Source organism: Semicossyphus pulcher, unplaced genomic scaffold (assembly GCF_022749685.1).
Source record: "Semicossyphus pulcher isolate SPU_LCO1_2020_fin unplaced genomic scaffold, fSemPul1.0.p SCAF_10, whole genome shotgun sequence".
NCBI lineage: Eukaryota > Metazoa > Chordata > Actinopteri > Labriformes > Labridae > Semicossyphus > Semicossyphus pulcher.
In genome coordinates, this window is record NW_027211604.1 from 9,820,979 (window position 1) to 9,842,744 (window position 21,766).

The window sequence follows — 21,766 nt, forward strand, 5'->3', positions numbered from 1 at the left end:
TTATCAATACATATTCATGTATATATTACTCATAGAAACTTGTTTTTTAACATGTATTTTTAAGTCATGTGTAAACATACATGCTTATCTGTAGATCTAGGTAATTACATAAAATGTGTGGATGTAGAGGTTACTAACACTCAGGGGTAGAGAAATATATATATATATATAGAGAGAGAGAGAGCGATATTTGTACTCAATCACTTAACTACAGTTATGAACAACTTGTGCTTCAAGGTATGTTAATTTCTTGTTTTCTCAATAAACTTGTTTTTTTATTGAATTCCAAAGAAAATGTCTGCTTACCTTTATTGAAAAAGAGAGAATAAAATGGCAAACTTTCTATGAACTGTTTGTGCATCGGAGTAAATAGTATGTTTTTGTGCTTTGTCATTATATATATATTATATAACATATTTAGACAGAATATATTTGCAAAATATAATAAGGATATTTCATGTTACATTTATTTTGGATGAAATATTTTAAAGAGCAAATTGAACATGCTTTTACATGAAATAGGCACTATTTAACACAAACATTTAATTAATGTCCCATATAAATGCTAAACTGATGAATAAAACACCAATGCAATCCCTGGGTTATTGTCATATATAAATCTTTATGCCATACCAGATGCTTCTCTTGAGCTCTTGGTGAACAGCTTTGGAAGTGAATCATGCATTATTGACAAGCATTAGGATCTATTGCAGATATGGTAGTCCTGCCTTAATGGAAAAATAAGTATAGTAATAATAAAGTTATTAAAATGGCACACACGTAAGGTCAAACTAAGGAAAAAACTCAAGAGTAAGATGAGACTGATTTGAATGACAAAATATATATATATTTTTATTGCACATTGATATTAGTTATCTAGCAGAATATAACTTTGGGCAAACTTGTAATGTGTTGAGTGACTTTTTAGGTCAGTGCAGGACAGGTATGTCACCGGATGACCTCAGCTGTGCTGCTCAGAGCAGACAGAGGCTGTTGCGTAGGTTGAGAAGGTCCACTGTAATTTCTCAGGTAATTTGTCCCTGATGAAGCACCGTAGCGAACCAACAGACGAAAACACTTGAGGAGTGCTGTGTGCAGCCAATCGTCAGAACAACCCTGCAAGACTACAACAAGGCAGGGAGTGGGAGGGAGGATTCGGGAAGCAAAACATGGCGAAATAAGAAGTTTGGCTGTTAGCCGCCGTTTGAATCTGCATCGTATCACTAGTTTTGGACTACAACTGCAAGTTGGTAAAACCTGGACGCTGGAAAACGGTAGCAACGCTGAACTTTGAATAGTCGAGGGCCCCAGCTTACAAGTATTACGGTGGCTGTCGAAAACATAGTGCCTGCCTGTCTGCCTGTGTTTCCCCGGAAGGTTGGCAGTGCTAGGCGCGACTGTCAACACAGCAAATGGATGAAGACGGAAAGTTTATTCTGGAAATGACTGTTTAGCCAGCTAGCTTAGCTACGTTAGCTTTCCAGTTAACGTAAGATTGATCGCGCGCACCTGACTCGGTTTTACCATTGGCTCCTGACGAAACTGAGGATATTTAAGTCTTAACAAGTTTGACAACTGCAGTCGCACAGAGTCGTATTTCTAACAAGGCCATAATTTTCATTTTCCGTACTTAAACTGTCTTTGGAGGACATATATGTGAGGCAGATAATGACAGCCTGACAGTCGGTTCTGGTGCGGATGGACCCGGACGCCATCACATCAGACGTTGCGTCTCCTTAAAAGCAACCACTGCGCTGCTAAGCCTTAATTTTATCTAATACTTTATCAGCCTAACGAGGAATGTTTCACACCTATCTGATGTTTTTTTCCGTAACACGCATCATTTGATCAAACAAAACATTGACTGGGATGTTATACAGCAGCAAAGCGGCGTCTTGTCAAAATGAACGCAGCAAGGTGTTCAACAACAGCGGAGGTGCAGCGCATTGAAAACCTGCCAGTTGTTAATACGGTACCGATGGCCGGCTAACGCCGACGTTAACAGTTTGTTGGAATCATATATTTTGACTTGTATGTGCTTTGATTAGATATTGCAACTGGCATTTCTGTAAAACAACTGCGGTTAACAGTAGCCCTCTGTCGGAGTTAATGTGAGCTAGTCAGCTGGGTGCGTCTGTGCAGGTCCATCTGCGATGTGTTTGCTAATCTAAGTGCTACCGTGTTGTTCCGCAACAGTTTCAGCACATAGGAAAGCCCATTTGGTTTGATTTCTGCACAGATAAGCCATTCCAAGCTCGTTTTAGCAGCTACTTTAATTTTCTTCGTTTCTTATAACTGGCTAACTTGTTAGCTAACGTCCTAAGTTTCGCCAGCTATGTCTGAAAACGCCCCCACACGAAGCCTGGATGACATAGACCTCGCAGCTTTGAGGGTGAGTATTGTTATTACAAGTGTGCTGCGCTTTATTAATGTATAATTATGACAGACGGACTCTTTAGATGTTATGTCATATTATCTGAAGTGTCTGTTTGTCTCTGACACAAGCACGACCATATAACACCCACGCAACAAAGTTGAGCTCGGATAAACATCTCTTGGCCTGGTATAGCCCGAGGCAGATTTGCTGCTTCAGTATCAATGTTTCCTATATTTTCTGATTTCTCCAACTAATACAAAACCAAGTTCCAATACCCTAATAACTTTTCGCCATTAATGTGTGAAAATAGAGGAATACGATCATGGTTGCTCCTGTCTCCAGGGCAGCATACAACACATGACACACTTTGTGATGGTAATTCACTTATTTTTTACTTTCACATGCAGTAGGTAGACTTAGTGAAAGGTTAAATTGTTTCATAACGTTCAACTATGAATAATACACTATGAGGTTGCAAGCAGAAACACAACTCTTGTTTGATTTGGATGTGCTTTTTCACATTAAGGCTTGTGAGACAGTGAACCCCACCTGAATGGCAAATCCTTTAACCATCCCCACACTAATATTTGATCTGTGTTTTTTTTCTTGTGTTTTTGGGTTTGCTTGGTTTGAATTTCTGACATTCTAATACTGTATATTAAAGCTGGATAATATACAGTATACATGTATAATACTGTCTTTTTATGAATTACAACCAGACCACAATCAGTTTGTCACTTTGTCAGTGATAGAAGAATAAAGCCTGTGTCCTGCTGCACCAACACTTAAGCACTTTCTGTGGTCCATCTTGAAGGCCTTACTTTTAATATCTACCTGTAAAACAACTTTGTTGGGCAATAAACTCAGAAAAATAATAGATCTGCTCACCAATATCTCCAATTATTGATAATTCTTCTTTAAGGCATGGGCTACACTTTCTGAATTGAGATCACAGCTCTGATGCTCGTTTGAAGTATCTCTCCATCTGAAAGGAGTGTTTCAAAATATCAATGGTTTTCAGCTGTGAATTCCCCTCAGACAGAGCCGTATTAGCATTAGAAAGAAATATTTTATGCGTTCTGTCAGTGTTTTTTTAAATGATGGATAACAGCCCAGTCTCCCCAGCTTTTGAACCATAGTTTCACTTTTAAATTAGGTGGCCTTTTGTAATCTCTGTCTAAAGTCAAATGGAGTAAAAGCGACTCAATTTGTGCATCAGCCACCATTTAAAACTGTAATTCAAGAACAGTGCAGCCAATGTTAAAGCTGTGACCTTCCTCTTAGTGTTAAATCTATGGGGAAAACAAATCTGCAACATTAAAAATGACTGTTGTTTATTTCACAGGTACAAGAAATGTGCTGTTGATTATAATCTGTAATATATCAGAACATACAAGCTATCCCCATATATATCCAGGAAGAAAATCAATTTCCCTTTGCCCTGGTGCAGCTTTATAAGATTTGTGGGGCTTAACAGAAGATTAGGGGTAGTTTTCCCAAATCCTTTTCTGTTGGGTCGGTGTTACCTCATTCCCTGACTCACCTGAGAATCTTACCTCCAAAATCCCTGCTCATTGTTCGAACTGACACCATTCTTCACAATAAGATATCTATGTAACATGGCAATATGTTAAGATTGCCCCAACAAACAAATGTTTTAATTACACTCCGAGTTACTCACCAAAATGGGTTGAATGTATCCGAGAGAACTGACATCTTTATTGCATTTCCATCCCTGTTAAACATTTTCAAAGGTGATTAGTTTTTAGCATTTTAAATGGTTAACATCCCTATTTACTAGCTAGCTGTCCCCTTCTTCCTTGCCTTTGTTGGTGCATTGCAGCGTATCTTTGGTGTTAAGCGCCACCTGTTGATCAGTGGAATAGTTGTGATCCATTGGCAGGGTTGTGCAGGCATGCATGCGGGCCCTTGTGCGCATGCACGATACAAACAGACAAGGACCCACTCATTAAAAAAAAACAGTTCCACAGCCATACAAGAGGATAAAAGCTCCCCAGGGAGCCTTTTTAAGTGGCTCAATCGCAGCATTTTCAAGATTTGTTTTTTTTACCCAGTACAGACTCCAGCATTACATAACACCAGCCCACTGTACACAGACAATGAGAAATAATTTTTGTTTTTTTCCGACGTCTAAAGAATAATTGGACAGAATGAAGCCACCTGCACAATGTGTTGATTACCAGTAGCATAATAAGTAACAGAAGGTGACACTGTTTTACTCAACAAAACATGTCAGCTGAATTTCACCTGTCTAGATCTTATCTCATTAAACTATTGGAAAACAACACCTATGATTAATTTCAGCAGTCTGCAATCTCTCTAACAGAAACTTAGAGTGTGTGGTGGGAATATTGGGTGCTGATTAGAAAGAGAAACAGCCCTCTGGACATGAAACTTATGAGAAATTCAGTCTTGTGATTTTATTTTGTTGCAGTGAAGTACTCCATGCTTGCTGTGTTTGGCATAAATAACCTTACATAAGATAGAGAAAGATGAATGCAGTAATATTGAGAAAAGCTCTGACGGAGGCTGGTTTCCTGCTTTACAAAGCTTTATTAGAAACAGCAGTACAAGTTGCATGTTAACAGTTGAAAAATGTGAACTACTTTTTCTTCTATTGTCAGACTGGGGATAGGAATTCACAATGTAATCTTGTAAATTGAAAAGAACAGAGTAATATCCTCAAACATCTAGGTTATCGCTCTTGGATGGATGCAATGTAGTCCAGTTTTTTCCAAATACCAGGCCAATGATGATGGCACCAGCAATGGTAGTCTTGATTAATTTAAACTGTGCGCATAGTTAATCCTTTACTGTGATACAATTTATGTGAGGTTGCTTTGACATGCTGTTTGGAATAATTTGATTGAGAAAAGTCAGCTTTATCGTTAGAAAAAGATAGCTCAAAGTGGAAGTAGAGAGGAAGCCATTATTTTTAATAGGGATGCACAATATTATCGGCACATTATCAGCATCTGCAGATTATGGCTTGAAAATGACACATCGACAGATTCTGCTTAAATGCTCGATGATTTCCTAAAAAAGCTCAACATAATGCTACAACATTATTTTGGTGGGAGTGTGCGCGTGCTCTGCGTGCACCACGCCTCTTCCAGCAAGCGTGGAGAAGGGTGCAAGATGTCTGCGGTCTAGCTTTTTCAAAGTTTCCCGAAATGGACTGCAAGGTTGCTATTTGCAATGGTTGCTCAGCATCGGTCATGCGAGGAGGGGCCAAATCTCATTCATTCAGCACTGGGATGAATTAATCGCCAATATTAACAATCTGCCAGTGGGCCACTACAATAGGAGTAATTCCACTACAGGAGAGACTTGATGTTCTCTACAGTTAAGTGGAAAGGAACGTGCCTAATATATCGGTATTGAAATCGGCAAAAGGGTTGGAACATATCGGCATGTTGGATATCGGCAAAAAATCCAATATCAGGCATCCCTAATTTTTAAACAATAGAAATTAGACAAATGTTCTCTCATGATATTTTGGGGCGGACGAGTATCTGAGTTGTGATTTTGAAAGTTGCTGCAGCCCTGTAACCACAGATTGGTTTGTCTTTTTTCCCCCTCTGTCAGCTAAGTTAACACTCCTGCAGGAAATTTGTGGTCATTCAACTTCCCCATGGACCATTACATGTGTCTTTCAGTGTTCATACCCTGTGTAACTAGGCTTTGGACGACAGGCTGGAAGCAACTTGACTTTTAAGAAAATTCCTTGGATGGTTTCTTGAGGTCCTCCAATATATTGAGTTACACATTAACATGGCAGCATGATATCCACAACAACAATCACAGCCGCCCTTTATGATTAAAGCAGACTGACTGTAAATTTCTCCTTGCCTCGCCATCATTGCCGACTAGTTGTTTGTCTGTGTGTGCTGGTGGTGCTACTCCTCGAACATGACTGTACCCTTCCCCTTTTATCACTTTGTTCCTCTCAACCCACTCTCGGCGCTGGACGTGGGTGAAGCTACCGCCCCTGCCTTGCCGCCCACTCCATCGCTACATTATTCTCTTCATAACATCATTCTGTAGCCTCCTACTTGACGTCACGGTCCCCCCTCTTTTGTGTCCTCGTACATAACATGCTTCTAAATCTGGATGCTATGTTTGTGTCATCATGTGAGCTATGTGTATTTGCCTGAAACATGTGGTCAGTTCCCAATTTTACTGCCAAATATTTCACAAATATGTGTGCAATTTTTATTCGCCATGAATGTGTCTTTAAAGAATTCCCCCTCCTTGTTGGAGGCAGACAACCCTTCATTGGAAACGGATGAGAACAGGATAGGTCATGCTGTACGTTCTAAACCCAAAGCAGCAGTCTCACCACCCACACATCTTCTTAAAGCCATATTGAAATTGCATGAAAGTGGAGCTGCTTGTCATTTTTCTCTTGTCTCTTGTGGAGGGGGTTGCATAATTAAGTCATAGCAACCTACTCATTATTGGTGTCAGTGAGATATGTTTACGTTGCAATGAACAAATCAGGAGAAGGCCAGAAGTCATGTCCATGTTGTCAAAATCCATCTTTAATGTAGTATCAATATTTAGTGTGTTTGCTTGTCTGTTTCCTCCATGTAAAGTCCTGTGGGTGGGCAGTGAGTGTGTGAGTGGGTGGCTAGGAGGATTGCGCTCAGATGATTTGTATGGAAATGTGGAATTGTTGTCTAGGCTTTAAATTGGCTTTAGTGTAGAACAATCTGTTGGTTTTATCTACTGGTATGTTTTTATCCTACAGAGAAGGCCTCTTAGTGTGTTTATGACCTTGTTTTTCTTTTACATCTGCATCTATGCTCACTTCGATGAATGTAAACAGCTTCTATTGCTCATGAAAAATTATTCGCAATGCAACCATTTGTCATCTTACTGATAAAAAGTGCAGCATCCATTAAATCAAAGAGTCTACTGTAAAATCTGTTGGCCTGGTTTTATTTTGTCCTCAGCTGCGCCTCAACAGCCCTTTGCATCTAGACTTCTTTTATTTCAGCCTTTGTGCCAACAGAACTGAAGCCAGATTGCAGGACTTACAAGAACAGGTGCAGTTTAGTACAATTATAGATTTCAAGGGTCACTCTTAAGAAAAGAAACATGAGTGTAACAACTTTTAGAAAGATTTGACCTCCACTAAGAGGTCAGCATTGAAGTGTTGATGTGTAGGATTCAAAGAAGAACAAAGCAACCATCACCCACTTACAAACTAAAATAAATGTGGTGTGCTTTCAGTGTTATCTTTTTAATTTTGTTCCTAAATTTGCAAAAAAAAAAAATTGATTCTAAGAATATGCTTGTGTCTCCTGCAGGATCCAGCAGGAATCTTTGAGCTGGTCGAGGTTGTCGGCAATGGGACATATGGGCAGGTGTACAAGGTGAGACATGAAGCCTATACCACAATGGACTTTTATTAGAGATTAAAGTAGAGCCCGACCGATATATCGGTTAGCCGATTTTTACTGACCGATATAAGTATATTGCAGATATATCTGTATCGGCGAATATATTCTCCGCTATGCTGAAATATTAATATATTAAATTTTGTAGAACATAAACTTAAAAAATGCATTGACAAGTGTAAGGCAGTGTCATTATGACTATTAACAAATAGTGATCACTAGATGTATTATTCAACACGTGGGCCAGACATGTAGCTGTTCACAGAAAATACAGCCGCAGTCAAGAAATGTAACGGCCACCTCAGTCGTGGTTGCAACTATAAACCAGCACAAAAATGACAATGACCAACACATGCCATATGCAGATGTGTTCTGAACAGACACATTAGAAACACTAACAAAAGTTATTATTAGCATTATGGAACATGAAACTGCAAACTTAACAACTTAACAAATTACTCAGTCAGCACTAAGCAGCAGTTATGACCGTCCTGTCCGAGTGCTAGCAGAGTAGGCATCTCGATAGAGGAATTTTTTTACTCCCTGATATTTGAATCGGCATCGGCCCCAAAAATCCAGTATCAATCTGCCTCTAGATTAAAGTATTCAACACACTTAACAGTCACTTAAGCAATGAATTACATTAAAACAGTTAGGGCTGAAGTGTGACAGCTCTAGTGCCTCCTCTTTCCGAAATGTTCTGCACATTAATTTTTCTTAGATTTAAGAAGATAGATCTTACTGCTGTCAGTACAGTTCTCAGCTGCCTGTCTAAAAAGTGGCTGTGACAGACAGATAAGAGAGTCAGCTGAAGAAAATGTAAAATAAGAACAGCGAAGTGATTTGATGAAGCAATTAGCCACACTGAATGGGTTTCAGAAATAGAGGAGTTCATGGGTTCATTTCTAACTTTGCTGACCGCTGTTATTGTGTCTGAATCAGGGCCGTCACGTGAAGACGGGCCAGCTGGCTGCCATCAAGGTGATGGATGTTACAGAGGAGGAAGAGGAGGAGATCAAAGCAGAAATCAACATGCTGAAAAAATACAGCCACCACCGAAACATAGCCACATACTACGGTGCCTTTGTCAAGAAGAGTCCACCGGGACATGATGACCAACTTTGGGTCTGTCACACTTTCTACTTCACTTGATGACTTTACAGCAGCATGGCTCATTTATGACACTCAATATGTTTGTTCCTGTCTGCGTGTAGCTGGTGATGGAGTTCTGTGGGGCGGGATCAGTGACCGACCTGGTGAAAAACACAAAGGGCAGCTCTCTAAAGGAGGACTGGATTGCTTACATCTGCAGAGAGATCCTAAGGGTGAGAGGTCGCAGTTGCACCAGGCAAAACCACTCAGCAGCAGAGGTCAATCCTTTTTGACCACGTTTGACTTTTTAATGTGTTCGCAGGGCCTTTCTCACCTCCACGCCCATAAAGTTATCCACAGAGACATCAAGGGCCAGAACGTGCTGCTAACAGAGAATGCAGAGGTCAAGCTTGGTATGTTAGCGCATGGAAAACTTATAGAAGTAGGCTTTTGCTGTCTGTCATTATCTCACGTTTTTTTCCTTCTTTGTTTCCTTTGTGCACATTCAGTTGATTTTGGTGTGAGTGCTCAGCTGGACAGGACAGTAGGGCGCAGGAACACCTTTATCGGCACACCTTACTGGATGGCACCTGAGGTTATCGCCTGTGATGAAAACCCAGACTCCACCTATGACTACAGGGTAACTGCAGCACTGTATTTGTGTGCGTGTGTGTGTGTTTGAGCACTGTTCTGTGAGATCTTATGAAAGACAGAGACTGACGTGATCCCTTGTGCATTTTGCAGAGCGATATCTGGTCCCTGGGGATCACAGCCATAGAGATGGCAGAGGGAGCTCCTCGTAAGTTTTTACCTGTTCTTTGTTGTATCATGCTTATTTTATGCACTCAGCAGCAGATTATTACTCATTGTCTCTAAGCCCATTCTGAAAGACCTTGTGAATGAGTCTTGTCTTGCATATGCAGCCTGGTTGTCTGTGTCTTCAGATGGACAGCTGACTCACTATAATCAAGGTAGTGTAGTCGTGAGCTGGCAGTTGGCCTGTGGAGGCTGATTGCTCAGATTTCTCTGCTTTAAAGTGAGATCTGTCTGCCTGGAGGTTTAGTGTCAAACCTGACTATAAAGTAAAGAAAATACTTTATTTTTGGGACAAATATATTTATTGGCATTATGTGTTGTCAGCATATTTAGACATATACATGTAGAAATGTGTCCTACTTCACATCCTATCCCTCTGCCAATAATCTAAAGACCTGAAAACTAAGTACGACAGTGGTTAAAATATAATTGAAATTATTAATCCAACTAAATGAGCAACCATAAGAAATTATAACTAAATACATTAATATTTAATAGAGGTAGACCGATATGTTTTTTTCAGGGCCGATACCGATTATTAGTAGCCAAGGAGGCCGATAACCGATATTTGGAGCCGATATTCATTTGCAGTAAAAGTGAAAATATTGGTGTCAAAATTTTTAATAATACAAACTCCAACACTTAACTTTGTTTAAATGCCTTTAAGCATATGTTTATTAAACAAACAAACAAAAAGCGCAGGGAGTTCCCAGGGTCAGCAGCATCTCTTATAAAGTTAACAGAAAATTTAAATAAATAAATAAATAACTTCCTGAAGTTTTATTAAGTAAATAAAACAAAGTTAAATAAAATTTGCAAAGAAATGAACTTTTTCTCCTCCCCGCCGTGCGTGTGAGCACTCTGCACTCTTATCTGCCGTCGGATAAAAAAACAAAACAAGGCCAATGCCGATATGCGTCAAAATGCCGAATATCGGCGCTGATAATCGGTCTATCCCTAATATTTAATGAATGGATAAAAGAAGCCCTAATAACCCTTCCACATGCATTAGGCCTTTTCATAAAAAAAGCTATATATTATATATTATATATATTAAATGTGAGGCCTGTGTTTGATTGTAGGTTATTTTCTTTAAGGAGACGTGAGAGAGTTTTTAACAACTGAGTGAGAGATTTTTTTATTTTTATTTAAAAGACAAATATTGTATGTGTAGCTTAAAGTCAAGAGGAAACAATAAATGTTTTCTGAGTGTTATGCAGCCTTGTAATCTCAGAGAACAATAGACACCAAAGGAATACACAGTTCTCTCATTCTGGCAGTTTGACTTTTTATTTTGGACTTTTTGTGATAATGTTTTAATCACATCTCTCCAAAATTCTTTGGTCCTTGGGCTATCACATGAGTGAAACAATGGTTTCATTTCAGCATTGCCTTTCACACATTTGTCTGATTATTGGCAGCAAAACGGTGTTATTGGGATGGAGTTACACAAGTACACATGGCAAAGAATATCTTACTTCAGAGGAGCAGCTCAAATGATTGAAAAATACATGACCTCAGTCAGCCGGGGTACAAAAAAAATTGTTATAACTCCACACCCAGCAAGAAATATACTCACCTATTGGCTGGCTTAATATTGCATTGGACATGTAGTAGAAAACGCTTGCACTATGGGGCTGGTGCTTTACATGCTCCCTATTGTTACAAAATAAGTCTAAACTCTGCCTGAAGTTTGCAGCCACAGGCGGCTTATCATTGAGTTGGGTGCTAATTAAGCTCTCATGAATAAAAGTTCAAATTAATTCCTCCTCCAATCAAAACTTTGTTTTATTTATTTCCTTTTCACTTGGTAATTTAAGCTTCTCTTACAGCTGTGAGTGTTATATCAAATGTCAAAGCCTCAAAGGCACATACACAGGAAGTAGATCTTATCTTAGATCTTATTTCTCGTATCTTCCAGATTTTTTAACAAGGGAGAGACATAAGATGTATTCTTAAGAATTCTAAATCAAAATTATTGATTTATGTGGAAAACATATCACACACATAATTAGTAAAAGAAAAGCACTACAGAACTCTTCTTCCCTTAGTCAAAAGCTTTTTTAACTTCACTAACTCAGACAGAGCTCCTGTAGATCAACTCGATGCTGCTGTGAGTGACATAAGGCATGTAGGCCAAATGTCAAGCTGGTGTTGATGCACCATTGTAAATTATGCAGTGTGAACTTACTCACTCCATCAATCTGCTTACTCAAGTATGTTTTCTACTACTAAAGTTGTATTATTACATATGTAGTATGTAGTTAGTAAGTGGAGCTGGAACCATATTGATTAGTTTGATCAACAGAAAATAAACGGCTCATTTCACTATTAAAAGGTATTTAACAACAAGTTAAACTTGCTGCCAAACTGAATCAGCAATGTAAAGACACTATATTGATATTTTTATACTTAAGATGAGTATTTGTTATTAACTACATGAAACATTAGTTTAATTAGTTGATGAACCAGTTGTGAAAGTCATTAGTTGCAGCCCTAATTGCTTCTTATTCTTTATGGCCACAATGATACGACAACATTTAACCTTTTGTAGTCGAATTTCTATTCACATAATGCAATTTCTATTTGAAACCGAATTGTTCCGTAAATCGTCTCTTTTGATCGCACAATTTCCTACTGAAAGTTTCTTTTTTTCTTGAGGATGTTTCTGTTGACTGTTATTATGTACGATATGGGATGCATTGTTATGCCGCTTATATTTATGTATTCGTTATTCCCAGTTTGCTTATTTAACCAGTTTAACAACATACACAGTTGCTCTTATGTATTTGTGGTTTCAGAAAATCTTTGAGATACACTTGCTAACACAAATGCTTGAAATAGCATCACTTAGCCAAGTGGGAGTGCCACACGCTCTGTGATAACGTGACTTTAAAAATATGAGGAAACCAAAGTGGCATGAATACTTGTTCACGGTGAAGAATGGGTCATCATTAGTCTGTCTGTACAATCAATCAGCTAATAGCTGAAACAAACAGAACAGTTCAGTCCGGGTATTTAATGCGACACTAAATGGGATGGCAATATAGAACAATGTGTACTGGATCATTCCCACTGCCAACTTCCTGTCAGCAAATGTTCCATTCCTTTGAAGCTAAGACAAACTCTTCCCTGCTGAATAAATACTATTTTTGCTTATATATTTACTTACGTGTTAAACATGCATGAAGTGTCGTGGTTTTCATAAGTATAACTGTGTTCCCTCTGTTTTATTGTGGTCCTTAAATGTAACTGTAAAATTATCTCCTTGCCTTTGTCTGTCTCGATCACATTGCATATATCCAAAGACTGCTTCACAAAAGCCTATTTGCTGTTGAACTGTAAAGCTAACCAGTCAGGTTTATCTACCTACCTACGCTGGGAACACAATGACTCACAGGCCTTGCTCTCACATTCAATGTAACAATACGCCTGGGGCACCAGGAAACATTGGATAACAGCAGCTGTAGCCATGTTTGAGGATACAAAGAATGTGTAATGGTGGATAGTATTTACTGTCTCACATACAACTTATTCTGATGCTCATTTTTCCCTACTTTTACTGCACTTTTCAGCATGCGTTGGAGGAATTAATAACACTCAAAATCTCCTCTTTTTCTGCAGCTCTGTGTGACATGCACCCGATGAGAGCGCTCTTCCTGATCCCCAGGAATCCCCCTCCAAAACTGAAATCTAAAAAATGGTGAGTTACTGACTCTCCTGCTGCGTCCTTCGATTCTAGGTTCACAAAAGTCATATCCAACTTTACAGGCTCCCCTTATATATTATTAAATGGGTATAAAATCCTCAAAACCAGCACATGCTTACAAAGGAAAGTTAAAAATCCAACTGATATTAAATTGCATTATTTTGTCTGATGGAGCCCTGTGATCACCTGCCCTGTGTTTTATTATGGCATGCTTACTTTGGTTTATTTCTACAGAATCCTGTTAGATTTCAGTCTACTTTAAGAGGTAGACCTTATTTTAAACACAAGTGCTTCCTTGCTAACGTCTCCCTCTTACTTATAAACACAAAATTAAAATTTAGCACCTTAGCTTTAATTGCAGTGAGCAAACAAACATTTATGGGAGCATGGGGAACAGTGCTCTGCTATTGTAAGGCAGACCCCTTTCCCACCTAAACATAGCGCGTTGACGCAGGTTTTTCAGAACCGGGAAGACCCGCTTATAGATGCCACAGTTGCCATTGCCAGTGGAGTATACTCCTGTCGGTCTCTTTTCAGCTGCGTCTCCGTCTGACATCACAAACGCGCCGGAGACAGGGTTAGTAAACAGTGAAGATGTTACGGTGGTTAGGTCTTTATTGTATCTATTACTCATTCAGTCTGTTTATCAAACTCGGCGACGACAAATTTGGAACGATGTTCGAGCGCTGCTCGGACGGAGACGGGCAGAATTTGTAGCTGAGGTGACAAGGAGCCGCAAAAGTTGCCGACGAAGCATAGCATCGCGCCGGAGAGGGTAGGAGATTAGTGTGTCGACACGGGTTTGGTGTTCCCATCATTGCCGAGGAGATAGTCACCTGGGTCTACTGCAGAGTCATTTGACCCGAGTCTGAATGCCGATTGTAACCAAAAAAGCCGGGTGTTAGCGGTTGTTCGTGGGTTTTTTGAGCAGTGGTAAAGCGGCTTAAGGGTTCAGCTGCGGCGCATGTAACAGCCTGTAAACAAACCTGCAACTGTCACTTCCATTTAGATACTATTGTTGCTCTAACTGTTCAGTACTGTTTATATCACACTGTGTGAAAATGACGTAGGCTAAGTCATACGTTGAACTACTTTGTCTCTCGTTTCCCCTGTTGTAACTGGCACTCCGGCAGCCTGCTAACTGTTGTCAATCAAACAACCCACCCTTCCAGCCAGCATGGAAGGAAAATGATGCTGATATTTCCCCTAACACTTTTTTTTCTTTCTTTTTAAATCTAACAGTAAGAGATGACTACATGTGGTTTCAGTTTGACTTTATAAAGAGGAAGGATGTGTGAATATCCCTGTCTGGTACGATGCTGTAAATTACAGCAGACAGTATTTCTCCTAATGCATGTAGTGCATCATGTGAGCATTTAAACATGATCTCTTTGTGTTGATATACAAGTCCTGTAATATATAGTTTGGCAACTCCAACAAAAAACATGATACCTCAAAGCAGAAAAAGGAGGTCAGGGCAGGAAAGCACATTTACATGCACTTTAGCAGCGTTTTAGCTCTGTTTATGTGATATGTGAGAATTCAGGTTCCTGCAGAGCGACAGTAACCAGGTCAAGTGCTTTTCAACTTACTTTATAGGAGCAGCGGTGAATGGAAAGAATGCTGGTTGTACGAGAAGCAACGTAACATTACAGGAAATTTAGTGATTTCTCAAAGCAGATGTCCGTTAGGTTACTTCGGGCGAAGGAGCTCAAAGCAGTAAAAGTCATTTGTAATATTCTTTCTCTGATCCTCCTGTTCTTGCTTCTATTACTTTTCCTGTTCGCCTTTAACAGATCCAGTTAGAAGAGATCATGTTCCCATTGTATTAAGAAGGGAATGTTCTTTCACAGTATTTTTGTCATAACTATTAGTAACTAACCATGAAAACATTATTGCCTATAAACAAGTAGTTTTCATTGTATGGTAATTGTTTGGATTCTAATTTATAGTGATCATGTTGTCTTGGGAAAGGTGCAACAGACCTTTTGCTACTTAAATGTTTGATTATTCTTGGTTCAGGATTCGTAGCAGTAACAGCTACCAGCTGTTCCATGCCTCCTGGTCTTCCCTCTCTTCCTCAATAGTTCTATCTTCCTCTTGCCCCTCCCCTCTTCATCCCAGGTCCAAGAAGTTCATCGACTTTATAGAGGGCTGTCTCGTGAAGACGTATCCCAGCCGACCATCAACAGAGCAGCTGCTCAAGCACTCCTTCATCAGGGACCAGCCCACCGAGCGCCAGGTCCGAATTCAGCTCAAAGATCACATCGACCGTACTCGCAAGAAACGGGGAGAGAAAGGTGAGCAAGAGTTACCAACACTGACTACCTGAAGTATAATGTAGAGCCACAATATTTGTAATGTAATATATGACTTCTGTTTATTCTATATTTCTTGCAGAAGAGACGGAGTATGAGTACAGTGGTAGTGATGAAGAGGATGAAAATCGTGGAGATGACCGAGAGTCCAGGTAATTGCTGTTTATCACATCCGTGTAAGCAGTGTGAGACCTTGACTCTTGTTCTCTGTGTGAATGATTGTCTTCATAATCATCACTTTAATTTTGGTCATCAGTTCAATCCTCAATGTGCCGGGCGAGTCGACCCTGAGGCGGGACTTCCAGCGTCTGCAGCAGGAGAACAAAGAGCGCTCGGAGGCTCACAAGCGGCAGCAGGCCCAACTGGCTGCTCAGCGAAGGGACCCTGAAGAACACAAGAGGCAACTGTTGCATGATCGACAGAAACGCATTGAAGAGCAGAAGGAGCAGCGTCGTCGACTTGAAGAGGTAACAATCAAGTGAAAAATGTTCTCCTTCATTCTTAGACTTACATAAGCATGATGCTGCAGACACCTCTACAACTTGTGCTGTAACTGTTTCTTGGAGAAAAATAGTTAAGTCAAAGATGCAGTGTGTAATTTGGAGCTGCATGTATTCAGAAACTTTGTAGTCAAGGTAACCGTCTCCCTCTGCTTCCGCTCATTGTGCGTAGATAAGCTAATTTCTTCCTGGCTCTGGATTTATACTCAACACACAGACATGAAAATCGTATCAATCTGTTCCTCCTACTCTTGGCAAGAAAGCAGATAATCGTACTTCTAAATATGCTAAACTATTCTATTAAGAAAACCTTACATATTTTAATTTCCTTAATTTAAACTGCCTTTTAGTCTTTTGGTTGCTTTAAACACTTGAAGAGCAACTTGCAGGTTGGAGACCCCAGTGAATCAGTGTGTAGGAAAATGATTTAGTAATTATATTTTCAACAAAATACATGAATTAATACACAACAGCGGCTTCTGGAGTCATTTTTTGTACGTTTTCTTTCATTTCCACATCAAAACAGACAACCGGATGTGACGTAACAGAAGGGAGTCCCGCCGATTAATGACGGGTTTAACATTAATAAATATGGATCTAAATCCCAGTGTCGTCATTGAAGATGAAGAAATTGTTCATTCATACGCATATGACGGACCACAGGCTTATAATTATGAGCCTCGTCAAAGAGACCAGTAACAGGCCAGGATGAGGGGAAATAACAGCCACAGGAGAGACATTGACTTGTAGTTGAGAACCAGTGGAGAACTGGGAACCTGTCGTGGTGAGTGACCGGCGTTAGCTAGCGATATCTAACGCTGTGTTCACATCACAACACTGTAAAGGTTATCACATACCAAGGGCTATAACAAATCACGAGTAGTAGCAAGTGGGAGCACTACTTACCCATTACAGTTACTAAGAGGCGAGTGTCAGCTTGTATTTCATATTGCCTTCTATAATGGTACGTTTCACAGTGCGGCACGGTGTGTGCGAGAGAGCGAGACAGAGAAGGGAGAGAGACTGATGACACTTTGTTTGATAGGTGCTTCTGTGTCCTGTCCCGAAGGCCTGTCTCTTCACCTGCACAAAACGCACCCAGGCACGAAAGCTCGCTCCGTTCCTCTTCCTGTCAGGAGAACGGTGGGCTCGATGTCCTGTCAAGCTAGAATTTGTGCAACTGGCACAAACGCAAATTAACCATCATAAGAACTGGTGAAATGCAATGTTAGACTACCAAATAATATCCACACAACACGATACCACCGCTCAGACTCACTACCCCCTACTCCTGCACATTGAGCTAAGGCAGAGTTGGACACCGCGAGTCCCTCTTGTGACACAATGTTAAAAAAAAAAGCAGCTTTACTGAAAATGACCACTTTCCCCTCTAAATGTGTGCCCTTTTGTCTTATAAATAATATGAAATCAAGGATTAACCCTTTCCATAGCCATTTCAGACAAGATTGATTAATGTAGTAAAAAGTTTGACCTACAAGTTGCTCTTTAACATGTATAGTATTGTATAGTACAAGCTTATTGCACTACTGCACCCAATACTGACATTTGGAACATACAAAATACATGTCTCTGAAACTAAATGTCACTGGTACAGAGCATATCAATAGATTTGCAAAAAGTAGGGATGCAATTGTTATGTAGGTTAAGTATCAGCGGTTGCACTTTTTTGGAGGGATTTTGCCTTAATGCAATAGGACAGCTGAAGAGAGACAGGAAATGTGGGGAGTAGAGAGTGCACCAAATGATCGGCAGACTGGAAGTCGAACCTGCTACATCTGGCGTCTGCTCCACCAATTGAGCTAAACCAGCACCCCAGCAGTTGCACTTTTAAATCAAGCACCACCGATGCATGAATCCCCTTCCCTTCTTCAGAAGATGCACACATTTATTGGTGTCTTTGTCTGCGTGGATGCACACAGTCATAATAATGTCATATACTACAACCACCGTAAAATTCCACGATCATGATCTGTCTTTTAGGTTGTCTGCTGTTTGGTTTTAAATCAGTCTTAATTCATTTATAATAAAAGATGACCTTGATTTTTGTAATGAATTAACTCTGCACATTTTACCAGAGGCTCCTCATACTTCTACGATATGCAACATGGCGGTACATTTTGAGTTCAAAGCAAAACTGTACCAAGCAGTGAAAATATCAGGTGTCTGCTCATGTCGTTATCCTTCAGCCACTTAACTACTTGCTGTTGCCCTTTTATTTGCTCTAATCTTCAGGTCGCTATTTTCCATCGCTGGCTCGGTCATGAGTGCACAGCGTTTATGATTGCCTTCTATTGTTGGCCCTTCTTAACTGTTGTTATGTAATAAGGTAAATGTATCCACTCTGAACACGTATAATAGGATGAAAATGCTTAAATAGCTTACATTTGGGAAATGAGGCCCATGCGCTACATACAACGCACACCAGTGTACTTAATGCAAGTACTGAACAGAAGATCAAGTCACCTTATGTGCTATTGAACATTCAGAGTGAAATAAAAAGGTAAACTCTAGGGAATAGAGTGAGCACTGCGAAAGAGGAAGAAAGTCCAGCTCTTTGCATCTCAAGTATGAATTATTAATTCTGTAAACATCCGCGCAGGATGAGATGATTCTGTAGCCTGGAGTTAGATGTTTTTGAGTTTGTAAGATGCACGGAAACCATAAAAACGTAGTTTCACCCTTAAGGAGCGTTGAGATCAGTGAGTTATATTAGCGGCTCAGGACTCAGACTCTCTCCTCACTCAGAACACTAATCTGCCTGTTATGAGGCTTTGAAACAGCCCCAGAGGCTGCACGTGTTAATTTGAATAATGTAGTGCATAGAAACCACGCACACTTGATCTCATTTTTACAATCTATTTTTAATCATAGGGGCTGTATGGTTGAAGAATTTATGCAGTTTACAAGCTAGGTGCAGTGAGGCTAAAAGAACAATGTCACCTAGACATGACAGTTATGAAGTAATTAAGATGCTTGCAGTACACAAGTGTTGGTTATATATTATTGTGTACTATTGTGCCCTTGTGGCACATTAACTATTAGTAAACATTTAAAATTCTACCAGTATTTCACTCCCAGAGATTGTGCACAAACATGTCATCTTCCCTGCCCTGAATGTAACCTGCTGTTTTTCTATTTAATCTGTTATAGAGATGATGAAAGAGTGTCATTATAGTGACTAAATCGTCAGGAGAAAAGCCTTGTGGAAAGTTCTGTCTGTAGCCACGAGCTCTTACTAGCCTAGTTAAGCGATTGGCTGACTGAGTAAGAAAGTCTTTCTCAACATGCTACTCAGACTTTAGTTTGAGATTATTTGTTATTAGCCGACTTATATGACTGCAGAGTGAACACTGATGAGGAAGGGAAGGATGCAAAGATAATTAAGATTTTGTTTTCATGCTTTCATTCATTTAATTGCTGTGGTCAAGGTAGCACAAAATGTGCTTTTAGACATAATTGAAGCGATTGTGATGTGCAGTGCTGAAGAATGTGAACGACATTCTTACCTAACTCAGCTCACAGGTGGGCTGTGAGAAGGGTCAGCAGCTGTGAAGCGTTTGAGGAGGCATGTGGGATTCGAATAAGGCACACATAATTACACTGATATTGCTTTTGTTATTAAGTATTGTTCTGTATTGGTCAGGTGTTTTACTGCGGTTAGATTGAACTCGCTTAATATACCCTCACCTCCTCCTCCTCTGTCTTCTCTGGCTCTTCTGTTCGACTGTCAAGTGCCAACGACTGAGTGAGCTCAAACAAGCTCTGAGTGTTTTGTGTCTCTTCAAAGATGGTGGTTCTCATAAAGAACAAACTGTACTTAAAAAATAACAGATAAAAATTGTTACCTGTGGAACCAACAGTGGTCAGTTTAAATAATATCAAAGCAGCACACTTGATTAGGATGCTGTAGATGTGTGTTTGTGAGAATGACTCACAGCCTCTATTCTCTGCCCTGCATTTCCGCTCCCTTTCTTTTTTTTTCAGCTCTTTGCACAAAAAAACAAGAGAGGGTTTGCTCATAAGCAGGCTCTCCATTATGAATTCCCACTGTGCAAACATAGCCTCTATGCTCATTTTTCTCTTTCCTGTCACCCTTTTCTCCCAGCAACAGAGAAAAGAGCGAGAGATGGTGAGGCAGCAAGAAAAAGGTCCCCACCGGAGACTCGACGATATGAGACGGGAGGAAGATAGAAGGTTGGCTGAGAGGGAGCAGGTAACCAACCACAGGAGACGTGGGGCTGCAATCAGCCAATCAGTGCGCCGTGTGGGTGTGTCCAGCAGCAACACTGTGCAAGTTGCTCTGGTGGTGAAATTCCATGAGTAGGTTGCCATAGCAGCAAGGGTCTAAATTAGTGTATTTATTCAGAGATGAGTTTTCTGTGGGTGAGCTCTCTGCGTCTCTTATGCAGTTTCCAGTCTACCCTCAGTAACACAAGAGTCTGGCTTCACACTTTCACCTAATAGTGGCAAACACTGCTTTTATATTAGTATGTTACATTACCACAATCACAATGTAATGCTCAGTATTATAATTATGCTTAATCTTTATCCCAAATACTATGTAGTACTGTGATCTTTACTGTGATCTCTAACAACTTAGTCATGAAAATTCAGTGTAAGAGTGGTTGATTTATCTCAGTACATGACATAGTTTCTGTTGTTTACTGGAATGAAATTACATAACTGCTGTCGCTTCTTCCCCTCACCCATATATCTTCATCTCTCTTTACTCACCTTAATGCCTATCATTCCCACTGTCTTACCTTTCAGGAGTTTATCAGACATAAGTTAGAAGAAGAGCAGCGGCAGTTAGAAATCCTTCAGCAGCAGTTGCTTCAGGAACAGGCACTGCTTATGGTAACTAATCATCTATACTCCTTCATCATCTCCTGTCTTACCACAGAGGTTTCCATGTCCTCCTCTCGATTATACTACCTCACAAACAAGATTGATAGATCAGTTTTTTTCTTCACAATATGGCTTCTTCATGTTTTCGTCAGGATAGACACTCCACTGTCTGCATGTCTGATGGTTTTTGGGGAGCAGTGTTGGTAAACGGCAGCTCAGATGAAAACGTCTCCACCTGAATTGTAACAAAATGAGCAGTTTCAGGTTCTAGTTGTGCAGCGCCTTGATGTAGATATGCTCTACATGTTGCGCTGTGTGGGAGCATCTCCCACAATATTGCATGTCTTGAAAGGCGTACAATGACCTACATCTGGGGAGAGTTTGGGCAGATTTCAGTGTGTTATTGTCAGTGCATCTTGCTCACAATGAAGGGAAGAGTTCCCACAGTCCTGACATCTTTGTTTCAGCTAGCTCCTGTGAAGGATGATCTCTTTGTTCCTGTATTTGAAAGGAAAGAAAGAACCCAGTCCTTACTACTACATGCATGAGACACTTTTCCTCCCCACATATCCCTCCTAGGTTACATACATAGGTACATATTAGCTTATCTTTAAAGAGAATAGATGACAGAGTCAGGCACAGGGCTGTGTCCCGGCAGT

General features: G+C 40.1%; 1 protein-coding gene across 2 annotated transcripts in view; it reads left to right on the forward strand.

Annotated features, from left to right (window-relative positions):
- The first annotated feature begins 1,126 nt into the window (after positions 1–1,126).
- Positions 1,127–21,766, forward strand: part of mink1 (misshapen-like kinase 1) — a 38,585-nt gene continuing 17,945 nt past the window's right edge. For both annotated transcript variants that reach the window (XM_069665969.1, XM_069665976.1), the window contains exons 1-13: positions 1,127–2,392; positions 7,714–7,779; positions 8,746–8,928; positions 9,018–9,128; positions 9,218–9,308; positions 9,405–9,535; positions 9,640–9,694; positions 13,336–13,414; positions 15,545–15,720; positions 15,821–15,890; positions 15,995–16,205; positions 20,365–20,472; positions 21,030–21,116. In XM_069665969.1, coding sequence (XP_069522070.1) covers positions 2,336–2,392; positions 7,714–7,779; positions 8,746–8,928; positions 9,018–9,128; positions 9,218–9,308; positions 9,405–9,535; positions 9,640–9,694; positions 13,336–13,414; positions 15,545–15,720; positions 15,821–15,890; positions 15,995–16,205; positions 20,365–20,472; positions 21,030–21,116 — 1,425 coding nt within the window. In that variant the 5' untranslated portion in view covers positions 1,127–2,335. The remainder of the gene's footprint in view (positions 2,393–7,713; positions 7,780–8,745; positions 8,929–9,017; positions 9,129–9,217; positions 9,309–9,404; positions 9,536–9,639; positions 9,695–13,335; positions 13,415–15,544; positions 15,721–15,820; positions 15,891–15,994; positions 16,206–20,364; positions 20,473–21,029; positions 21,117–21,766) is intronic.